Source organism: Ursus maritimus, unplaced genomic scaffold (assembly GCF_017311325.1).
Source record: "Ursus maritimus isolate PB19 unplaced genomic scaffold, ASM1731132v1 scaffold_10, whole genome shotgun sequence".
Classification (NCBI taxonomy): Eukaryota; Metazoa; Chordata; class Mammalia; order Carnivora; family Ursidae; genus Ursus; species Ursus maritimus.
In genome coordinates, this window is record NW_024423344.1 from 67124392 (window position 1) to 67146792 (window position 22401).

At 46.4% G+C, this 22401-nt stretch overlaps 1 protein-coding gene across 1 annotated transcript in view; it reads left to right on the top strand.

Annotated features, from left to right (window-relative positions):
* Positions 1-22401, top strand: part of FARP1 (FERM, ARH/RhoGEF and pleckstrin domain protein 1) — a 218372-nt gene that overhangs the window by 130454 nt on the left and 65517 nt on the right. The window contains exons 3-6 of the mRNA XM_040623988.1: positions 9745-9787; positions 12243-12321; positions 19474-19571; positions 21708-21822. Coding sequence (XP_040479922.1) covers positions 9745-9787; positions 12243-12321; positions 19474-19571; positions 21708-21822 — 335 coding nt within the window. The remainder of the gene's footprint in view (positions 1-9744; positions 9788-12242; positions 12322-19473; positions 19572-21707; positions 21823-22401) is intronic.

Sequence of the window (22401 nt, forward strand, 5' to 3'; positions counted from 1 at the left end):
ACCTGTGAAAACCGAAAACTCTGGCTGGGTTTTCACCTCCTCTCTTAGTAAAGGTGCTCAAAAATTGAAGATCTGTGTCAAGCAGTTTCTGTGTCCTCCCCAGATTCTGTTGATTTTTAGTGGGGGGTATATTCAGCAGCCCAGGAAAGGGGCTCTGCGACCAGACTCCCAGCCCTGAAGTCACCGCGGCAGGGTGACTCAGCGGCGGGATGACAGCAGCGGGTGCTGGCCCTCCCAAGCCTCGCTTTACCCGTGGGTGGAATGGGGGCAATAGTGCCCAGCTAGTGGGGTTTTTGAAAGGATCAGATGCGATAACGTCAGTCAGCACGTAACCCTGTGTGTGGAACCTGTTCGAGTGTTCAAAAAGTATTCGTTACGGAAACTCTTATCATGATCATTTTTTAAATTGTCAGAAACCGAGGACGTGAGAGTTACCATCTCAACCATCTTTAAGTGTACAGGACAGTAGAGTTAACTGTATTCACATTTGCCACAGATCTCTGGAATGTTTTCATCTTTATTTTTTCTTTTTTTAAGATTTTATTTATTCATTTGACAGAGCACAAGCAGGGAGAGCGGCAGGCAAAGGGAGAGGGAGAAGCAGACTTTCCGCTGAGCAAAGAGCCTGGTGCGGGGCTCGATCCCAGGACCCCAGGATCATGACCTGAGCTGAAGGCAGATGCTTAACCGATCGAGCCACCCAGGCGCCCCTGTTTTCATCTTAAAAAAATTGAAATTCCATGCCCATTATACAACCCCCATTTCCCCTCCCCCCAGCCCTGGGCAACCCCCATTCTAGTTCGGTTTCTAGGAGCTGGACTGCCCGAGATACGTCTAAGTGGACCCAAACAGCGTTTGTTTTTTCGTGACTTATTTCCCTGAGCATCATGTCCTCAGGATGCATCACAGCGTAGCACGTGACTGGGTACCCGTCCTTTTGAAGGCTCAGTGATACTCTGTTGTGTGGATGCCCCACGTTTTGTGTGTCCATTCATCTGTGGGTGGACCTGGAGGTCGTGTATTCGCAGCCCTGCGTGGCTGAGAGTCATGCTGCAGTGAACACGGATGTGTCGTCAGCACAGTGTTCAGATGCTCTCTTGTGATGATTACTTCACAAGCTTCCTTTGGGAGGCTGCTTACTTACCTGCCAAACCAAGAGGAAGCATGGTTGGTCTCACGACGTCTAAACGGGGGCTGTGGCGGCCGGCTTTGCCCATGTTCCTGCCTGCGCATGTTACGTGGGAAACTAGGGTCCCTGAAGTCCCTGGCGGACAGAGTTGTGGACTTTTGTGCCTAGGCAGCTCGGGTCCCAGCCCAGGCTTCTGTCCCTTGGCTCATTGTTTCCGTCGCGGGAGGAGTCCACGTGAGAGCATGCTGCCCGGGGCAGGTTTGCAAAAGCCTGAGGGGAGAAGGCGTGCTTTCCATGGTCTAAGATGGGAAGTGAACTAGTGATAATTGGTAATCAATTATGCTCTACCCTTAATTAGACTCGTCCTGTGGCTTGCCAGTTAATAGTTGATGGCTGTGTGTACACGCGAGTTTGGCCTGCGCTTGTCCTTGAGTCTAGGCAGCCGTGCCCGTGAGATTGCCCCACGGGAGCAGACACGTGTTTTCATCAGCTATTTTATTGATTGGGCTTTCCATGGCAGAAACGCGAATGATCCTGGGAATCAAGACTCTGTACTTAATATGCCAGCTAATTAGCAGCTGGAGTCGGGGGGCTGGTAGAAGGCCAGAAAGTTGCCATGGGGGTGAACTCACAGACCTGACTGTCCTCGATCTTCTCCTGTGTGCCACGGACTCTGCTCCACATCTAAACGCATCTCATTTGTTCTTCATACGAGAGGTGGGCAAACAGAGCCAGCGGTCAATGTGCAGGCTTTGCAGGCCTTGCCGTCTCTATGGCAACTCCCCAGCACTGCCCTCGCAGCATAAAAGCAGCCACAGACAATACACGAACCAATGTGCATGGTTGTGTCCCAATAAAACTTTATTAAGGGGCATGGATTTTTGAATTTCCTAGTTCTCATGTTGTGAAATACACTGCTTCTATTTTTATTTTTCAACAACTTAAGTGTTAAAGCCGGTCTTTGCTTTCAGGCTGTACCACAGGACGTGGTAGTCGGGATTCCGCCCCTGGGCCTTAGTTTGCCAATCTCTGCTTTATAGTATTTCTGTGAGGTTGGTATTTTATCATCTACATTTTACAGGGAGCAGATTCAGAGAGGTAACTTGCCCAAGACTTAACGATGAACTGTATAACCAGGTTTATAACCAGGATTTACGCACAGGCCTGTCTCAGCCAGCACAGGCTGCTCCCTGCCACACTTGGCTGCCTTTCCTCACATTGGCCCATGTCAGCTGCGTGAACCTCAGTGAATCTCAGCAGCCCATCGAGGACACTGGGAAAAGCTGGCATTGTGGCTTGTAAATCTCTGTTTAAACGTTTGCTTCGTCATACAGCAACTGGGTAGATTCTGCATCTCTTTGGTTTTGTACCTTATCTGCAAATGGGATTAATAAACGATGATCTTGGGGTGCCTGGGTGGCTCAGTTGTTAACCGTCTGCCTTCAGCCCAGGTGGTCCTGGGATCGAGCCCCACATCCGCTCCCTGCTCCGCTGGGAGCCTGCCTCTTCCTCTCCCACTCCCCCTGCTTGTGTTCCCTCTCTCGCTGGCTGTGTCTCTCTGTCAAATAGATAAAATCTTAAAAAAAAAAAAAAAAAAAAAAAAAAGATGATCTTACAAGGTTGTCATGAGGAATAATTCAGAGACTTTGCAGTGATGAGCCCAGCAGGATTCCTGCACATAGTTGCTGCTCCGATATCTGTTGTATTTTGTGCTTGGTTTGAGCTCAGAAACGAAGCCAGCCCACCAATCTTTCATCGAAGTTACATTACTTACCAATCTGATACGATAATTCCAACGTCTAATAAATACTGGTAAAGCTCAGGAAGAAGTCTGGCCTCTTTTTGTTCATTTTATATCCTTCTCTGTGCCAGGAGAGAAGTTTTGCCACTGGTAGGTGTTTAGCTCAGGCTACCCTAACTAGAGTTCACTCTGTAGGAGCAGACTTGCTTTCTAGGGGCTTGAAGCCACAGAAACCACGGCTACACCCCTTGGTGGTTTCCCAGCCCCACCAGGATCGGACAGAACTCATGTATGCATAGTAGCAGCCTCCTGACCTTGCTTCTCCCTGGGGGTCTGAGGACGTCGCAGGCCAGGAGGGCCTCTTTATGGAACATGCTGGGCATAATGGATGAAGACTTGCCGAATCACAGACAGAAGTGTGGGAATCCAGCAGAAGTGAGGCTGCGGAGTGCCTCTGTCACCACGCAGAGCAGCACCATGGTTTGATGCAACAGTGGCTGTGTTAATGGGGCAGTTCTCAGAGGAGGCAAAGCTCTCCTTGAGCAGAGAGTCTTGGAAGAGAATGGATCGCTAGAAAAATAGATCAGTGGGCCATCTTCCATTTCTTAAGCTGGAAAGATACATTTTTTTTCATTTTGGGTTCTAATTAATAGACTTCTTTAAAGATTTCATTCATTTATTTGACACAGAGAGCGAGAGTGAGCACAAGTATGGGGAGTGGCAGGCAGAGGGAGAGGGAGAAGCAGGCTCCCTGCTCAGCAGGGAGCTTGATGCGGGACTCTCATGACCTGAGCCGAAGGCAGACACTTAACCGACTGAGCCACCCAGGCGCCCCTTCTTCACATTTCTTATGCTCAAGGTTTTCTCAGCTTTTTAGATCTGTTGGGTATATGGTTTTCACCAAATTTGGAAAATTTTCAGCTGTTATTTCTTTTAATCTTCTGGTTTTTTGCCCCTCCCCATTGTCCTTTGTGGCTCCAATTCCATGCATGGTAGGCTGCCCAAAGTTGTTCTTTGGTTCTCTGATGCTCTGTTACTTTCTTGGTAATACTTCGCTGTTTCATTTTGAATTGTTTCTCTTGCTACATCTTCAGGTTCATTCGTATTTCTTCTGTAGCATCTAATCCGATTTTAATTTCATCCAATATTTTTTGTTTTTTTTTTTTAAATCTCACACAGTATGGTTTTTTTCTCTAGAGGTTTCATCCGGGTCTTTTTTATATCTTCTGCATATCAACTTTGAACATAGGGAATGCAGTTGTAATAACTGTCTTTATGTCCTTCTCCACTAATTCTAACACCTGTGTTCCATGTTAGATTTGATTTTTTTTTTTTTTTTTTTTGTCTGATTATGGGTCCTATCTTCCTGCTTCCTTGTATGTCTGTGATTTTCTTTACTGGATGTCAGATATTGTGAATTTTACCTTGTTGAATCCTGGATACTTTTATATTCCTATAAATTTTTATGGAGTGTTCTGGATGCAATTAAGTTACTTGGAAACCATTCAGTCCTTTCAGATCTGGATTTTAAGACGTATTAGAAGGGACTGGTGTAGTGTATAGTCCAGGGTTAATTATTCCTTACTGCTAAGGGCTGACCCTTCAGTACTTTACCCAGTGCCCCAGGATCATGAGGTCATCTGGGCCTTGAGTCCTTTCATTGGTTCTTTCTCCCCAGTCTTGGGTACTTAGCTTACAAGGAGACATTGATCAGTATCCAGCTGATGACTCTCAAAGGGAACCTTCTGTACTCTCCCAGCTGCTCTTTCTGGAGGGAACTTTCTACTGTCTGGTACAGCCCCGTGAGCTCTCAGCCCTACCTTTTTAATTCACGGATTTTGCCAGATTCTTCTCCCTGTGCCACAGCCTAGAAACCTGCGCAAGGCAGAGGCTGGGGCAAGTGTAGGGATCATGATTCTATTTGCTTGTCTCTCGGGGATCACTGTTTCTCACTGTCTGGTGACCTGAGCCTTCAGATGTTGTGCTAAGTATGTTTTCCTTTTGGTTTGGTTTGGTTTTTTCATATAGGAAGATAAATCCAGTCCCTGTTAATCTATTTTGACCAGAATAAAAAATGTCTACCAGGTTTAAAAAGAAAGCCACACTTAACATTAACATGAAAAGTTACATTTAAACAGATTATTACAAACAAAAATTCAAAGTAACTTCTTGTAGGAGTCAGCTTGCAGAAAGACTACTTTGTTGCAATAAATTCTAGACACTGGATAATTTGCCGTCACATTTTATCTCGTTCCTATGTGTGTTACAGTTGATGAAATATTTTTGTTGCGCGCAGTTTTGATTTTTAAACCTGAAAAGGAGAGCCGAGCTTTTGTTGAGCATGTCAGCTTTTAGAGGAGCGGTGTATTATATTGCAGGAAAAGCACAGGCTTGGGGTCAGATGGACCTGATGTTGAATCCTGGCTGTGTGTGACCTTGATGAACAGCTTAAATAAGCTTTCTGAGCTTGGCTACCTTCCTGTGTAAAATGACCACGTCGACAGGAACATTAAACAAGAACATATAAGGCACCTGTCTAGTGCCTGGCACACAGGACGTGCTCAAGAAATAGTCTCTTCCCAGTGCTCTGTCTGATATCCAGTAACTGAGTCTTTTTTACTAAGAACCTTTCCAAAATACATCAAATATTACAGTTGCCTACAAAGTCTAGGTAAAATGTCACTCACCAAAATAACAGAGGCTACAGATACTGAGGGAACAGGTTCATCCTGCCTTACCTTTCATACCTAAGCATCTTATAGAGTGTTTCTTCTAACACTAACATTAACAAAAGATCAGAGGAAAATAGGGAGCCTGACTGAAATGTAGGCAAATAGAAGACAGGGCTGGAAAGCTGTGTGGCGGCCACACTGTGGAAGGTAGATGTTAGGGGCTAGTTGTCTGCCCCTGAAACTTGTATGTTGAAGCTCTAATTCCCAGTGCCTCGGAGCAAGACTGCTTGAGGATAGGGCCTTTGAAGAGGTGGTTAGGTGAAAGTGAGCCCATGAGAGCACACCCCAATCCAACTGACAGTCGTGACTCTACAAAGAGGGGATTTGGAGGTACCCCAGAAACACCAGGGGCCTGCGTGCACGGAGGCATGATCATGGGAGCGCACGACCAGAAGACTGCCATTTGTAAGTCAAGGAGACCTCAGGAGAAACCAAGCCCGTGACACCGTGAGCCTCCAGAGCCGTGAGGAGATTAAAGTGTGTTGTCTAAGCCCCTAGTCTGTGGTGGTTTGGCACGGCAGCGCCAGCAACCTCTTACTAACAGAGAAGTTCCCCGATTCAGTGAGTCTTACGGACCGGAGTGACATTTCTAGAAATCCATTTATTTTAACCAAATCCCTGTATAGTCTGGTAATGTGGATGCGTGGGTGTGCTCTGGAGACCAGCAGCATGGTTTTGGAGAGCACAGGGATGTGTGGCTTGGTTGAAGGGGTGGACCGTGGGGTGAGAGAGCATTACAGTTGTGCCCTCTAGAGATCCCGTTGGCAGGGAAAGAAAGATGATGGTGCTTTTGTCACCTTTTTAACTGGTCTGAACTTCTGTTCCGCTCAGGTTGAGTGAACAAGTGATCGGTCTACGATGACCTCATCTAGTCCAGATGCTTCCCAGTGGCCTTTGCTGTATATCAAAGCTTCCATTCTTTACCTCTGTCAAGCAGCAGTGTTTGTCTTCTTGCTCCTTCTAGCTCATCCATTTATGGTAACGTAAGTCCTCTGTGTGCAAGACCTTTTCGGTGAGCCCTGCAGATATCACTGTAACTGGTAAACGGAGAGGTTCTCAGAGGCCCCGCATCCTCCACCCCCCCACCCCTGCACCCCGTGTTAGTTATGACGTGATCGATGGCTCCCAGCGTGGCTGCTGCAGAGCCCCACCAAACAGCCCCCTTCACGCCGCTCTGAGGTTCCCAGACCTGCTTGTTCCAAAACCACATGCTCAATTGGCTCAAATCGGTGCTTGTATTTGATGCTTGCCGCAGAAATGCCAAAAACAGACGAGAGTTGTTTTACAACAATTCGTAAAATTGGCATCGACGTTGCCAGAGCACAGTTGTTTTGTCCTGAGTAGTTTGCGGAAGTCGAGGCAGCTTCTGTGGCAGAACTGGCAATGGGGAAGGTTCTCGGAGAGGGTTCCCCGCGGCAGCCGTGGCGGCCGGGCAAGCGCAGGCCCTCAGGCTCATGAGTGCGCACTGCGCGGCTGTGGGGGGGTCCCACCAGGGTTCTCCTGGTAATGTGCTGTCCCCAGCAACACAGCGACTTCACGTGCCCTCTCCCTGCCTCCGTCCTGCAAGCCTCCGATTTCACAGGCGAAGCAGAAAGCAGCAAGAAGGAACTTCCCTATCTTCCCGACGCAGAAATGTAAACTGGCATTCTGTATTTTAGTTCTCAGCTTATTTGACCTTCCCATAGTTCTTGGTATAACTCCTTCTGGAAACACTGTCTTCCCATGGCTTCTGTGACACAGCTCTCCTTTTTTCCCTTCTGTCCTCATCTGCTCCCACCTGGCTGTCCATGGCGGAGGCCCCATATGTGGTCATGCATTTCACCCTCCGGACTCCGTGAGGCTGTCTTACCCTCCATGGAGTCAGGCTGGAGGAGACTTCTGAGGCCATATGTCCTGGCCGGGCTTTGCCTCTGAGCTCCAGACAAGTGCGCCCCATCATTGTCATGCTGTCTCCTGCTCACGAATCCAGGGGCACCCCATAAAATGAAAGTCTAGAAGCTCCATCCTGACCCTCCTCCGGTACTCCTGTCTTTGTGAGCAGTGCCAGCGTCTGTCCAGAGGCCCTCGGCAGAAATCCTGGTGTCATTTACGTCATTGTCAGGCACGACTTCACTTTGGTCAGGAAGGGTTTGGTTCCTGTCTCTTCCTCACTAGACCGTAACCTCCGTGAAGCAGGGACTGTGCTAAGTTTGTCTCATCTCTGGATTCCCAGAGCCTAGCGTAGGGACATAGTAATTTTTTGTTAAATGAATAAAAAAGTTGAAGAACAGAGTTTAAGTTGAGCTCTGGGCACCGATTGTCCGGATCTCAGTTTCTTACCCCATGGAAATACATTTGCTACCTTATCCGTCTGTTAAGAGTCTTAGGAGGGAAATAATATATCTCGCGAATGATGATTGCGATTTTGAACGATTATGTTCTCACATTTCAAGGTTGAGTTTTATAATTATCACAGCGGAGGCGATCCTAAGTCAAGTAATGCCATTATTTTTTTTTTGATGTTTATTTATGTAAGTACTCTCTACATGCAATGTGGGGCTCGAACTCACAATCCTGAGATCAAGAATTGAATGTTCCTCTGACTGAGCCAGCCAAATGCCCCTAATGCCATTGGTTTTTCTCTTTTACAAGAGAGTGGTAGGGGATGGGAAATACAGAAATGAGAATTTAATTATGAAATCTTAGTGAATGGGGAAAAAGTAACCTAAATAAGTAGAGACTTAACATTTTTAGTGTTTTCATCTTGAGAATTCTTAGCGCTCACTTAAGGTAATTTGGATAATGGAGAAAGGCAGAAGACAGGAAGTCACCCATCTTCCAACCTCCCAAACACATTTTCCCATGTACTTAAATATTCAGTGAGAACATAATTTTTAATGCCTGTGTGGTATTGTGTCCTATAGATTACTTATTTATTTATTGTTATTGTAAAAATTTTTCACCATTAGGAATGCTAATCACAGCATTTTCATTTCACATAAATCTTTGCATGCATAAATGTATAATTTACCAAAGTTCCATGACTGGATAAAAGAGTATGTGTAGCAGTGGGTTTTTTTTAGGCTTTAGATAATTACTCCCTAATTAGTCTCCAGGAACAATTCATCTCTCCACCAATAGAGTTAAGACCGTGCACATTTCCCTGCCAAGCTGGGGTATTATAGAACATGGATACATATACGTATAGTCCAGTCTATACAAATTTAGTGGGTGGAGGTCGTATTTGATTTTTCAGACTTGCACTTATATTATGGATTGCTCCTGAATTTGAACATTTTCCCCATTAGCCATTGTTACTTTTTTCTCTGTCAGTTACCTGTTATCCTTTGCATCGTTTGGGAGGGTTCTGTTTTTCATATTTACTTATAAAACCCTCTTTACATTAAGCATATAACCTTGTCTTTGTCAGACATGCAAATAGGAGCTTCAGTAGAACCCTTTTCAGATGACCGCAAGTTCAAAAGGAGTTTAGAGAAAAGCAATGTGTGAAATGGGATAATATGATTAAATTACGCTTTATCCGTAAGGGCAGCTGGTTGCTCTCTTTTAATTTTGCCTCCTAAACTGCCTGTGTGTGAAGAGTCTGGACTTCAAAGCTGGACAGGCCTGGTTTCAGTCCTGGCACTGGCTGTCTGGACAAATTATTGGCCCCTACAAGTCTCCGTTATTCTTCTGGGCAACCGGAATCCTTCTGGCCTTGTTTTGAGATGAAAAGCTACATATTCCTTCCCTTCCCCTATCCCTCAAAGATGTGCTGTTCTGTAAATGTCTACACACACGTGTATTTTGTTTTATTAAGGAGTGTGCATGTTTCACTCCACTTGTAGCTAGACACGCAATGGTGGCATCAGTGTTGCTGAATAGCTAGCTATGGGGGAAAAGTGCAAGGGAGTGGAGAAAAAGTCTCAGTTCACCAGCTGAGTCTCGGAGAGATTTAAACTTTGAAGCTCAGGGATATCAGCAAATTTGGATGTATACTATGCAAGTGGTAGATGATGGAAGATACACCATCCTGCAGAAAACAGGAACAGACAGCCTCAGATGCTCAAAAATATTTTGATTTTAAACCGCTCCAAGGCAAGTCTCAAAATACTTGTACTCTTCCATTGAGAATTTGTCTCAGTCTGTTTTTTCTTTCGTAGGTGTGGCTGGATCTCTTAAAACCTATTGTCAAGCAGATTAGAAGTAAGTATATCCCACGTGCGCATTTAACAGTGATGTTCAGTATAAAGCCAGGCGTTTTTCCTCTTCTGGACGTCATTTGCCCTGTGGCCTCCAGCACCGGTGGTACAGATTCTTGGGGTTTGTTTGTTTGTTTGTTTTTTACCCCCATGATTTCCGGTCAACATCCACTAATCCAAGTGCAATTAAAATGTCGATTCTGCAATTGTAGTAGTTAACAATTTGGCGATCAAAACCTTGCTTGGAAAATCAAATCTCGATTTCACAACTAAAGCATGTCATTAAGCTCCAGGCGAATTGAGCTTGCCTTGGTCAGTGCCCATGTTTGTTACTGTCATTTTTGAAGGGGAAGGTGGAGCCATCAAAAGATCGGGGTTAGGTTTTCTGTCCTGCCTCTTCAAAGCCTGGGAAATCAGAGTACAGGTGTGTGGAAAAAAATCAGGTGCCCAGAACTGTCTGTATGTGTGTGTGTGCGTGTTTTGAACAGCAGGTGGAACTGAAAGGAGTCCGGCTTGCATTTACATCGTGCGCTGGAGAAGATTAAGGAGGGCTTGGGAGAGGAGTAAGGGAAGAAGGCTTGCTTTCTCTCTCCCTTCTCCTTGAGCCTCAGACCAGGACAGTCCCCCGCCCCCTACTCTCTGTTTTGAGGTCAATTTCAGAGTCTGAATACTCCCTCACTGCAGCCCCAGCCTGGACAAAAGTCGGAGAACAGAAACAAAATCACATTCCATTAGTCAAACGGGAAGCACCATGACACCTTGCTGCAATGCTGAGATTGTTTTAATGTCTAAGAAACCCCACTGGGCCACCTCGAGCAATTTATGTGGGTGCAATAAACAGGCGCACTGTCTGTAAGGCTCTTACGCATTTGAAAGTGATGTTGATCTTCTGTCGTTTAAATTAAGCAATTATTGATGCTGAAACTGAAACCACCATTATTTGTTTAACATTTACAGATTTATGGGGTGGCTGGCCAGAGACTGCGCGTGGAGGACCGGGGGTGGGGGGGTGGCACATTGCTGAGAACCCCCAGGCCTGATGGGTGGAGGTAGCGAAGCATCCAGAATGATGACTGTGTCCCTGCAGTAACTCCTGGGAAACGCTCAGCGTGGATAGGTGTCCTCTAGCACGTTGCCAGAAGCAGACAGAAGACTGTCTGTTGCCATTGGGTCCACACTGAGTGGGGCTTCTCCTCCTCTCCCCGTGTGCTGTGTCTAGTTGTGTGTGAGACAGAGCTGTCCGCGTCTTCTAGCTTCAGGTTTTAGAAGGATCTGAGGAACCTCACGGGATTCCCCGCGGAGAGGAGAATAGGCAGGCCTTCCCGTCCTCCCCATTTTGCTGTTGTTACTCTATGATCCCGCCTCAGCAGGAGAGAGTTTCTGTTAATTGTCAGTGTGGGCAGAGAAGAGGGGCCCAGCCTCTCTGGGCTTCAATATTTCTGTGCCTTGTTTTTCCCCTAATTTTGTATATATTGCCCACATCATCTTTTGTCGCTTTTGGGGTTTTTTCCCTCAAATGTGTGATCACAGATGATAATACATTATTTTTTGCGACAGTGAAAGGTAAAGTAAAAAGACCTTTTCTGCTTTTATATGACTGCTGTTAAAATTTGGACTTCATTATAGTGCCTTATATTTCACAGAATGTAAACTCATGGCTGTCTATTCCGAATGGCAGAAGCTGTAAGACCACTCTGGTATTGAGGAGATATATGTAACAAATATGTATGTCAAATATATATATATATATATGACAAATATGTATATTTGATACATATATCAAAACTAGCTCTGATTCATGTTACAAATTAGTATAATCTATTTGATGTTTTGTTTTCATTCTAAAAAGTTACCCATCACCTTGGTCCTCTCCCTGTCCACCCATCCCAGATCTGCTTTCCGATTTTGCCTGAACTCATCCATACGATGGTTTATAAAAGCTTTGGCTGACGGCTGGGGGCTGGACCATGTCTTGTTTGTTTTCCCTCCAGAGCTCAGGGGAGCACCTGGCACTTAGGTGCTCCTACATATTTGATGAACACATCAGCAGCTGTACCTGGTGGATAGCTTGAAATCCTAAATCGTATAACCGATTGACATTTTCATTTTTCCGTCACGTTATCTGAAGCCCTATATTTGGACTAAAATAGCCAATTAGGTACATTTTTGAAGACGAATGCCTGTTTTTACGATCTGGGTACAGTTTAAGTCTTCAGAGAAAAAGGTTAATACCTGAATGAAATAGTCTTGTCAAAGCGTTATTTTATAACAGGCAACATGAAGTATAAATTAGTAACTCAGCTCCCTATTCAATGACCTGGACGTCAGCAGACGTGCTCGTGACAGCTTGGAATGAGACTCATTATTTGGTGTCTAATATACCCTCTGAAGTCTTTTTCTTTAATTGCATTTGAAACAAATCAATAAATGCTTTACTGTTTTTTCCTCCCCTCTTTTAGGGCCAAAGCATGTTGTCGTTAAGTTTGTGGTGAAATTCTTTCCACCTGACCACACACAACTCCAAGAAGAACTCACAAGGTTAGTGGTTTGGAAACTGGTTATTTATTGCCATGGAGTACAGGGGAGAAGAGAAAGTTCATGTTCTCCGTCAACCGATGACATATTTTCACAGCGTGTCCCTGACCAGCGTCAGCACTGTGCTTCCCCCGGTAACCCTTTGCTCCCAGCTTTGCTTACACAGCAAGAGAGAAAGCACCACGTTTTCCTCGAAACCTGGTTTCTTGAAAGCTATGCTGTGAAGGGAACCGGGCTTATAACCTCTCACCGTCCTGATTTCCGTCTTCTCTCCATCACATCACAGGACGGTTTGGGGAAGTCAAACTCTGTGACTTGCTGCCGTGGGTGGGTGGGCATGACCCAATGCTCAGTGTCTCTGAAAGTTGGCCCTGTGGGAGAGCGTGGGAGTTAGGCCTGCCCTGGGTCCCTGTGTGACTGGCCAGCTTACTTGCTCTCTCTGCTTCTGCCAATGCCCCTGTTGAGTGCGACTGCGCCGGTTGCCTGGCCGGGCTTGTTTTGAGGAGAAGCAGGATTATGCATGAGGCGGCCGGGACCAGGAGGGATCCTGTGAATGATCTCCATCGTCACCATCACTGTTTAACTTGCACAGGACATGGTATGTGCTAGAGGAGAGCAGAGCCTGGTGGGAAAGCGTCAAGACAAAATGCGTCCCTTTTAAGAGTGACCTGCTAGTCTGACCAGCCACATTCTTACTACACACGGCTCTCAAGCTGCAGCTGGTTAGACTAAGCCTGTCCCATCCTTCTCCTCCCTCTTGGTACGGAGCACAGTATCCTGGGTGGTTGACCATCATTTAGCAAAGCGCTGAGACCTGCCGTCCACAGCACTTAGGCAGTGGACACTGCGTGCCAGCGTTGTTCCGGGCACTGGGAGCGCAGTGGTGAAGAGACAGGCCCGACTCTCCTAGGAGCAGACGGAATGATGAACTAAACGAGAAGCGAGATCAGCTAAGGCTAAGAGCTCTGTAGGGAGTTGAAGGGGGGGTGGTACGACAGAGGGCGGCCGGGGGACCGCTTCAGGTGGGTCAGTCTGAGGAAGTGGTACCTCTCTGAGGGTGTGATGAGAATCTTTCAGGCCTTTTTGGAGGAAGAGCTTTCCAGGTAGAAGGAACAGTTGCACAGTGTTCAAGGCACGGACAGGCTCCAGATGTTCAAATACAGTTGACCCCTGAACCACGTGAGTTTGAGCTGCACACACCCACTTACGTGCACATGGTACACGCGCGTGTATGTGTGAGAGTGATAAATGCAGCACGGGACCGGCTGTAAATGTATTGTCGCAGGTAGATTTTCTTCATCCCATTTCTTGTCTCTAGCCTGCTTCATTGTGAGAATACAGCATGTAATGCATACAACTTACAGAATACGTGGTCATCAGCTGTGTGTGTGACTGGTCAGTCTTCGGTCAACAGTAGTTACGTTTTGGGGAAGTCAAAAGTATATGCAGATTTGGGGCTGGGCCTGGGGTCGGCACCCCTAATCCCGGTGTTGCCCAAGGGTCAGCTGTACCTCAGAGAAGGCTGGCACGGCAGGAACAGAGAGGGCGACGTGCAGTGAGGTAGGACGGAGGCCGGACGGTTGGTAGGGTTGAAAGGCTAGCTGCTGTGTGGGGGCCACGCGGGACGATGACAGCTGGGAATCCGGTGAGGAAGCCGTTGCTGTCGTCCACACCACGACGGTGGCAGGAGTGGAAATGGAGAAGCGTGGTTGCATTTGGACTCTGTGCTGGACGTCGGTCCATCTGTCCTGGTGGTGGCCGGCGGCAGAGACTGAAGGAGTGGAGGGATGCTTAGGTTCTGACATCCGTGGCTGGCGGGCCGTGTTGGAGAGAACTAAAATAGAAAGGAGCAGAGGGAAGCAGGGGGTCGCGGAGGGGTGGAGAGTCAGGAGTTGGGTTCTGCCAACTTGGGTTTGAGAGGCCTACCAGGCATCACGTGGCGGTGTCAGGAAGGGCTCTGGGTGCACGAATGTGGAGTTCCAGGAAGAGGTGAAGGCCATGGCTCTTGCCAGGGCCCTGCGTTTTCTGAATGAGTTGCTGCTAATTGTTTACCTGCACTTAGAATCCTCAAATCATTGAAGCCGTTAATAGGCCAGGAATTACAGAAGGCATTAGCCTTCTGGGAAGTACTTGCAGTTTACTAGAACAGTTCCATGGAGGAGGGGCAGCTGGGCTGCTGCACCCAGAGGCACGGGACGGGCCAATGACAGGGTCTCTCTGTGGTGTCCTTGCTGGGGCTACGGTGTCGCTGCACCTGTGCTGGGTTTCCTCTTGTCGGAACGTGCATTGCTCGGAGCTCAGAGCATTGACCTAAATCTGAAGGCGAGTCCAGCTGTCGCTGGGCAGTGTGCCTTTGCCTCCTGTATGTCACTGTACCTCTCTCCTCCTCAGGAAGTTGGTAGCACGAATCCTTGTTTTTCCCCTTCCCGTTCTACTTTGCTTTGAGTTTTGCACCTTTTCAGTGTTTGTGAACCGTTGTGAACCGGGAGGTTTGTAGTTTCCTCCCATTCTGGTTTTTGCTAGAAAATTCCATGCTACTTGGGGCCTGTTGGCCAAGTGTGCCTGGTATGTGGCCAGCTGCTCTGTCTGATCTGAGGAATTCCTCAGGTGACACGGGCTCAGCTGGATAACAGCCGCTTTGGGGTTTTGTTGTCTTTGCTTTCTGGCTCCCAGTGTTAACCGACATTTAAACAATCTTTTCCAAGGAGAGATTCCATTTGGTGCAGGGGTGAAGAAAATCGATAGGAAATTTAGAAGCTCTCCCTTGCTTTTGACTTTGGCTCAAGGTGCGGCGGGGAAGGAGACCTTCCCGATCCAATGTGTTGCCTCCCTCATTCTCGAATTCCTGTGTACGCAGAAATGTAATGATGCGACCACTGAGGTTCCAGGCACTTTTCTGCAGCAGGTGGGGAGTGAGGGAGGGCTTGGGAGAAGCTCTGTGTGGACGGAACTTTAGCCGGGGGACATGGGGACGAGAGGGCGACAGAGGCAGGCCCGCAGCTTAGCAGACCTTTAAAAGTGACTCCAGCTCTGCAGTTACTTCTCGGGGCCTCGGGAGTAGGTTTCAGCTTCCCATTTATGTAGCTAGAAGATTAAATTGCACTTCGCTGTTAACCGAGGAGCTGAATTCCTTTCTATTTATTGAACCACACTTTCGGTGGCACTGTGTCCTGTTGCCACCAAGGCCCAGGCCTTTAGAAGGAGAAAAGTAGGTGGGGGTTTGAAACGGCGAGGGGGAGGGCTCTTTGGGACAGAAGGTACCAGGTTTTCTTACCGCAGAGCTCCGAGCCCGTCTTGGTGAGGCCGTGCGTTTCGGCACACTTGGCTCTGGGCATCCTGTCTTCGGTTGGATCCAGTTTCTCCTTGGCTGTGCTCTTCTTAGAGGTGCTGAGATCCATCAAAGCTTGCTGCTCTTCAGGGCCTGCTCAAGTGTCTCCTGAGGCTGGCAGAGAAATCGTAAGTTACTTTCCACTGAGGAAGGAGAGAAAGATGAAGACCTCCCAAATGAAATAAGTTAAAATAGACACGTTTAAAGCAGGGCCTGAGGTTGGTGTGATTTGCAACTCTTGCTGTCCCCAGAAGCCCTCTGGATGAGCTCTGCCACCATCGTCCCTCCTCCTGACACCCCCCCTGCTGCCAAGGACCGACTTTGTTTTGAGCGCTTTGCGTTTTCATCATTTACTGGTTTGATTTTATTTCACACCTGCTGAGTTAACTTAGCCTTTAGCTCCCGTGGATTTGCTTGCGGTGGCTCCCGTTTATAGAATGGGAGGTGCTGGTGCATCTCTAAAGCTAGCCTGATTAACAGCTGTCGTTAAGAAGTCAACCGTCAGGACCCAGGAAGGTCGTTCTCCTATTACAAGGGCCCCAGAACGGAAGACTCAGCACGACTAGGGAGTGACAGCTTCTTTCCGCAGTCTTCAAAATGCCTACGTGTGCGAGCTTCCAGAAGCCAGCGCTGCCTCGGAGCCTACACGAGACCATCACCAGAGGTCCCCAATGCTTGTCAGACTCTGACCCCTCATCTGTCCCTGAACATTCTCCGCGAACTCAAGGCCTTGTGTTTGAACTGGTAGATGGTAAAATATTCAGAATGTAATGCTTTTATGCCCTCGACTTATTTAAAAATTTAACCAGATAGAGGCTTAAAGCCTGTAGGTCTGAGAAATGTTAGGCTCAAAAAAATCATACCGCCTGCCTAATCCAGAAAGATGATTTGTGCTGTAAATCTGTATGTTGATGTTTTAGGTTTTTTATAGTCTCTGCTTTTCTTCCCTTTGACTTCCCAGAGACAGAGAACATGAGAGCAAGAATAAATATCGGGGGGCGCCTGGGTGGCTCAGCCGTTAAGCATCTGCCTTCAGCTCAGGTCATGATCCCAGGGTCCTGGGATCGAGCCCCGCTTCGGGCTCCCTGCTCGGCGGGAAGCCTGCTTCTCCCTCTCACACTCCCCTTGCTTGTGTTCCCTTTCTCGCTGTCTCTCTCTGTCAAATAAATAAATAAAATCTTAAAAAAATAAAAATAAATATCGGTGTGGGGGATGTTGGGTAAAGGTCAGCTGTTATCAACTGGTGGATCTGGGGGTGTTTTTTGTTTGGGGATTTTTGGGGGAGCTGGTTATAAAATTGCCTCTGTAGTTTTTTTAGTTCTTACTAATGGAATTTCCTAAGTAACTTAAAGGGGATTTGTTTTTCTTCCGTTTCTTTCTCTCTCTCTTTTCTTAAATTTACTAAGTAAGGTCTACCCCCAACATGGGGCTTGAAGTCATGACCCTGAGATCAAGAGTCGCATGCTCTACCACCTGAGCCAGCCAGGAGCCTCTAGTTTTTCACTTATAAGGGAAAAATTGCTAACATTTATTGAATGTTTTTGTTCAAGTCCACTGAGCTTTCCACGAGTTGCTTCATTTAATTTTTATGGCAATCTCTGTGGTTGATCTTATTAAAAGCCCCCCTTTTTAAAAATTAAAAATAACCTTTCATTATTACAAAATAGCAAATGTGCAGCATAGAAAGTTAGAACATACAGATGAGCAAGAGTAGGGAGGTAAAATACTGTATTCCTCTGGCCCAGGGGTGACCATTAGATAACACATTAGTGTGATACCCGTTCTGATTTTTCTCTATGCATCCATATGGACTTTTCATTTCACCTAATATCTTGGCCTTACTCAGATTTCCCCATTTGTCCCGTAAATATCGTTTGTGTCTGCTCATCTAAAAGGAGATTCACGGTAGGACCAGAGTTGCATTGGTTATGTCCTTTGGACCTCATTTAATCTAGCAGAGTCCCTCCTTTTTTTTTCTTCATGATACCACCTTGTTGAAGAAACTGGACCAGTTACACTATAAAATATCCCACCTCCTGAATTCGTCAGATTTCTTCCTCAGGGTGCCATTTAGCTTCTTCCTCTATCCTCTGCATTTCCAGAAAACTGGAAGGTAGTTCTATACGTTTGATGGTTATAAGTTGGACATTCTGGGCTCGAATCCATCAAAAGTGATGTTGTGTGCCTCCCATTTCATTAGTGATGCTTAGATTGTTCATTGGGTTCGGGTGGTGGTGGTGGTGGTCTGATCTTGCCGTTGCGAAGTGAAGTCCTGTTACTTTGTCTCTGCAAACATCCCATCTCCAGAATGGTTTTTACATGAATTAACAGTCCTTGCCCGAGTCTGTAATTTCTTTAGAGGTTGTGGAAGGAGGATTCTTGCTGTTATTAGTTGGCGTACTTCTGTAAGGAACTTTGCCACATCGACTTGGGTTTTCTGTGTATCCTGCTATTGGAGAGGCAGAGTCCCTGCTCAATTTTTTGCCTTAGGTTACCAAGAATTGCTTCAGTAGTCTCCTCCAGTGGTGATATATTCAGTGTTTCCTGCTTTCTCTTTGAATATTAAAATGGACTCATGAATTTTCATTAATTCCATGTGTTTTGATTCACGTTAATTATTCACGTTGAGACTCAAGTTGTCACAGCATTGGCAGGTGGATACCCCTTCAAGGTGTTTCTTTTGCCCCCCCTCCTTTTTTAAGATTTATTTATGAGAGAGAGAGAGGAATGGGGGTAGCAGAAGAGGGGGAGAGAGAGAGAGAGGGAATCTCAAGCAGACTCTCTGCTAAGTGCAGAGCCTGACCTGGGACTCGATCTCACAACCCTGTGATCACAACCTGAGCTGAAACCCAAGAATCACACACTCAACTGACTGAGCCACCCAGGCGCCCCTCTTTTGCCTTTTTAATACGCCCCATTTATATTTCAAAGCTGCCTTGCTTTCTGGCATGACTAGATATTCCAGGTACATACCTACCCCATACCTGAAATCTACCATTTCTCCGTGGACCTCCCTCTGTGACCTTCTAGCAACTGTAGAGAGCCAGAATCCAAGTGCCAAGATTGGCTATTGAGGTTAACACCTCTGGGCAGTGGGCAGAACTAGCAAATACCTTCTAAAAATGTAGGCATTCATATTGATTTCTTTTTTAAATCAGTTCTTACATTGCACTATTTTTTTACTTAATTTCTTTGATTTATAAATACTACTTTTCTCTTTCACCAAAAACGTTCACTTGCTTTATTCTGCAACATAAAAAATAACTGTAAAATTAATTTTTATGGATCTGGTAACTGAGGCTTTTGGAAGAACCTAAGTGAATATTACACCACACACACACACAAAAAAGACACCCTCGTCTTCCCAATTCTGTTGGCAAAAAAGCTCTCCCTAACCATAACAAGCTACTGTTATTATCTGAGCCTTAAAGTTATTTTTTTAGTATATTTGATCTGTGGGGGAAAATCGTAAACATTTGTTACACCCTGCAAAAATTATTTGGAGAGTGGCAAGACATAGGCTTGGGTTTTAAACGAAGAGATCCAGCCATAGAATAAAATGTGTCCGTCCTCGTGTGACAAGGTCCCCGTGCGTCTCCTGCGCCTTCCAGTGATGCAGGAGCGTTGACGCTGCAGTCAGTGGCACCGGGTGTTCATTCCGGCCGGGCAGACTTTCTTTTCCCTGCTCTGTGTACTTTTCTGTAGCTCCTCGCCGTGTGCTCCAGTGGCCAGACGCGGGCCTGACTCCCACACTGGCCCTTGCACCCCCTGCGTGTGCCCCTGGCCTGGAGGTGCGTGACGCCGGTCGTGTGTGTTTGTGTCCGCAGGTACTTGTTCGCTCTGCAGGTGAAGCAGGACCTGGCTCAGGGCAGGCTGACCTGCAACGACACCAGCGCGGCTCTCCTCATCTCACACATCGTACAGTGTAAGTGGCATCCGTTTCTTCCGAGGTCGTGTTGAGCCCACCGTGATCGGACTGGTGGGGGGACGTAATCAGATCCACGAAACACAGTCATGGTGCCTTTGTGTTATTTTGCTGTGAGCATGAGTGCCAGTGGGTTGGAGACCGTACCCCTCGGACTTTGTGGGTGTATCCACCCACCCCCAGTATTGGCCTGTGAACTCTGTGCGCTGTCTGCCTACTCTTATCATTCTTTCTTTTCTTTCTTTTTTTTTTTAAGATTTATTTATTAATTTATTTGCAAGAGGGAGAGAATGGAGGGGGGAGGGGCAGAGGGAGAGAGAGAATCTCAAGCAGACTCCACGCTGAGTGCGGAGCTCGATCTCAGGACCCTGAGATCATGACCTGAATGGAAACCAAGAGTCAGGTGCTCAGCCGACTGTGCCCCCCCAGGCGCCCCTCTCTTTAAGGACTAGTACGCAATTGTTGAAAATCTCAGTTACCTCAGAGGAGAAGCTTGGCCAGATGCTGTCCAAGTGAACTAAACTTGTTCTGTCCTGTTCTTGGACTTAATATCCATTATTGAATATGGCACATTAGCCTTAAGACCCAAAACTGTCAACAGTCGCGCTTCTTGTATTCTGTTCTCCAGAGTTCAGTAAACCCCAAGACACATGAAGCTGGACTAAATCCTAGTGATGCTTGAGATGGGATATTTTAACCTTCTTAATCTAGGCAAAGGATAAACTAGATTGTGCTCATTCTAAGGCTTATCGACAACCCAGCTGGGCACTTTTTTCCTTTTTGGCCAAGGCAGAAGTTACTTGAAATGAAATATACATGTTATGTTTCAGGAAGATAATTACATCACACATATTAGCATGAGTATAAAAGAAATTGTGCTGTCATATCATTAGAATCAGCCCATTGGGATAACTGCCTAGGTAACAAGAGTCCCCAAGGTTTGTAGGAAGCGTCACTCCTAGTGGTTAATAAACGCACCTAATATGATGAGGTATTTCTAGAGACCATGCTTATCTTCTTATTTTTTATACATGGGCCTTACTGAAGATCTCCCAGACCTAGGAAGGAATGATACTGATTCCCCATAGCAGCAGGAGGGCTAGAGAATGATTGAGTCTTCCCTGGCTTAGCTGGAGCCCGGTGAGTTGGCACTGTTTTGTGCAGAGCAAATATTCTCAGTGGGTGCGATTTATAGGAACATACAGGCCATATCCTGTGTGATTACTGGAGGGGCGTTGCCCAGAGGGGGACAAGCTGCTTCCCATGACAGAGTGACAGGTAGGTTTCCTAGCAACCGTTCACTAGCTTTTACTCAAAACACCTGGGCTCTGGTCATTAGGCTACTTTAAAAGCTTGTTACACAGACCATATGATTCAAAGAAAAAGCCATGCTGTCCCAGAGGTATTAAATTGGTATAAACTGACCTGGAGCTAGTGATGTTACGGTACAATCATTACTTTAAAGCTCTGTCCTCTAGATTTCAAGATCATAGCAGTTTGGGGACAATGTAGAGGTTACATGAGAAAAATATGCCTCCTCTTCCTTGTAGATGAAAAATTCATAAGAATCTGACCAGTCACTTCTGACGCTAGGACTAGAGGAAACTTAATAAACTTTAATTGTTTTATTTTACCAAATTAGATCGTATATGTGTATACCTATTTACCACTGGCTTTTCTCTACCTGAGAAAGCACTTGGGGTTTGCACTCGTAATTATTACATATAAGAGTTTCGCAAGTTGATTTTTGTAAAGTCCTGAAATTCTGGGGCTTATTTAGAAGTCGTAAATCCACATGTCTAGAATTTACTGCCTAGCTCAGAAGTGGTCCTGCTTGGGCAGGGAGGAAGGAATGAATCAGGAACGTGGATGGATGAAAATGGATGGATGCTGAAGTTTCCTTTCCAGCTGGTAGAGATGAGAAAGAGTGGAAACTGGCCTCGCATGTTGGCACAGTTGTTAAAAACGTCCTCACAGGATGTCTTCTGATGCCCAGCCCTGATGATACCCACAGTCTGGGATCACCTTGTCCGCTGCCTTCTGCTTTGCTAGCTGGAGAATGTTCCACGGGGAATGTAACAGACTGTGAAGCATTAATCCTATATGGCTGGGTCTTCTTTCTCTGCTTCTTGGTAGCTGAGATTGGGGATTTTGATGAAGCGTCGGACAGAGAGCATTTAGCAAAAAACAAGTACATACCTCAGCAAGACGCGCTAGAAGACAAAATCGTGGAGTTTCACCACAATCACATGTAAGTCCCGCTCGGTGCCTCGTGTTCCCTTCGAGTTGTTTCTCTCTGTCCTTCCGGCATAGGTGGGTGTGCACACACACTAACTGTTGGGACGAAATACCCAAAAGGTGAGAGAGAAGAGCACAGAGCTTCATGGGAGGTGTTGTCACTCACCCTGGACTCTCAAATGCAGGTTACCCACTCCAGACCAGATCTCTAGGTCCTCCTTTGATTTCCTGTGCTAGTGGAATAGGCCTGGAATTTAGGACACCCATGCTGTGGAATTGAAGGGGGCGTGTAAGACCAATTAGCTGGAAATCAGGAAAGGGCTATATGGTCAACAACGGGCAGAGGAGGAATGTTACAAAGATCTAGAACCTTTGTAGCCTCTCCATTTTGGTTTTTTTTATCTTGATCAGTAAAATATTTTTCAAAAGATGCCCTGGGCCTATTGTTTTTGTTGTTTCTAAGGCGGGTACTTGAGCTTTGCTGATAGTATGTAAGAGTGTTGCCTTGAACTTTGCTTCCAAGTGTAGGCCCATTGTAAGTGACTAAAAACGTGTTTTAACACCGTGGCGTTTTGCTTTTATATGACCTTAA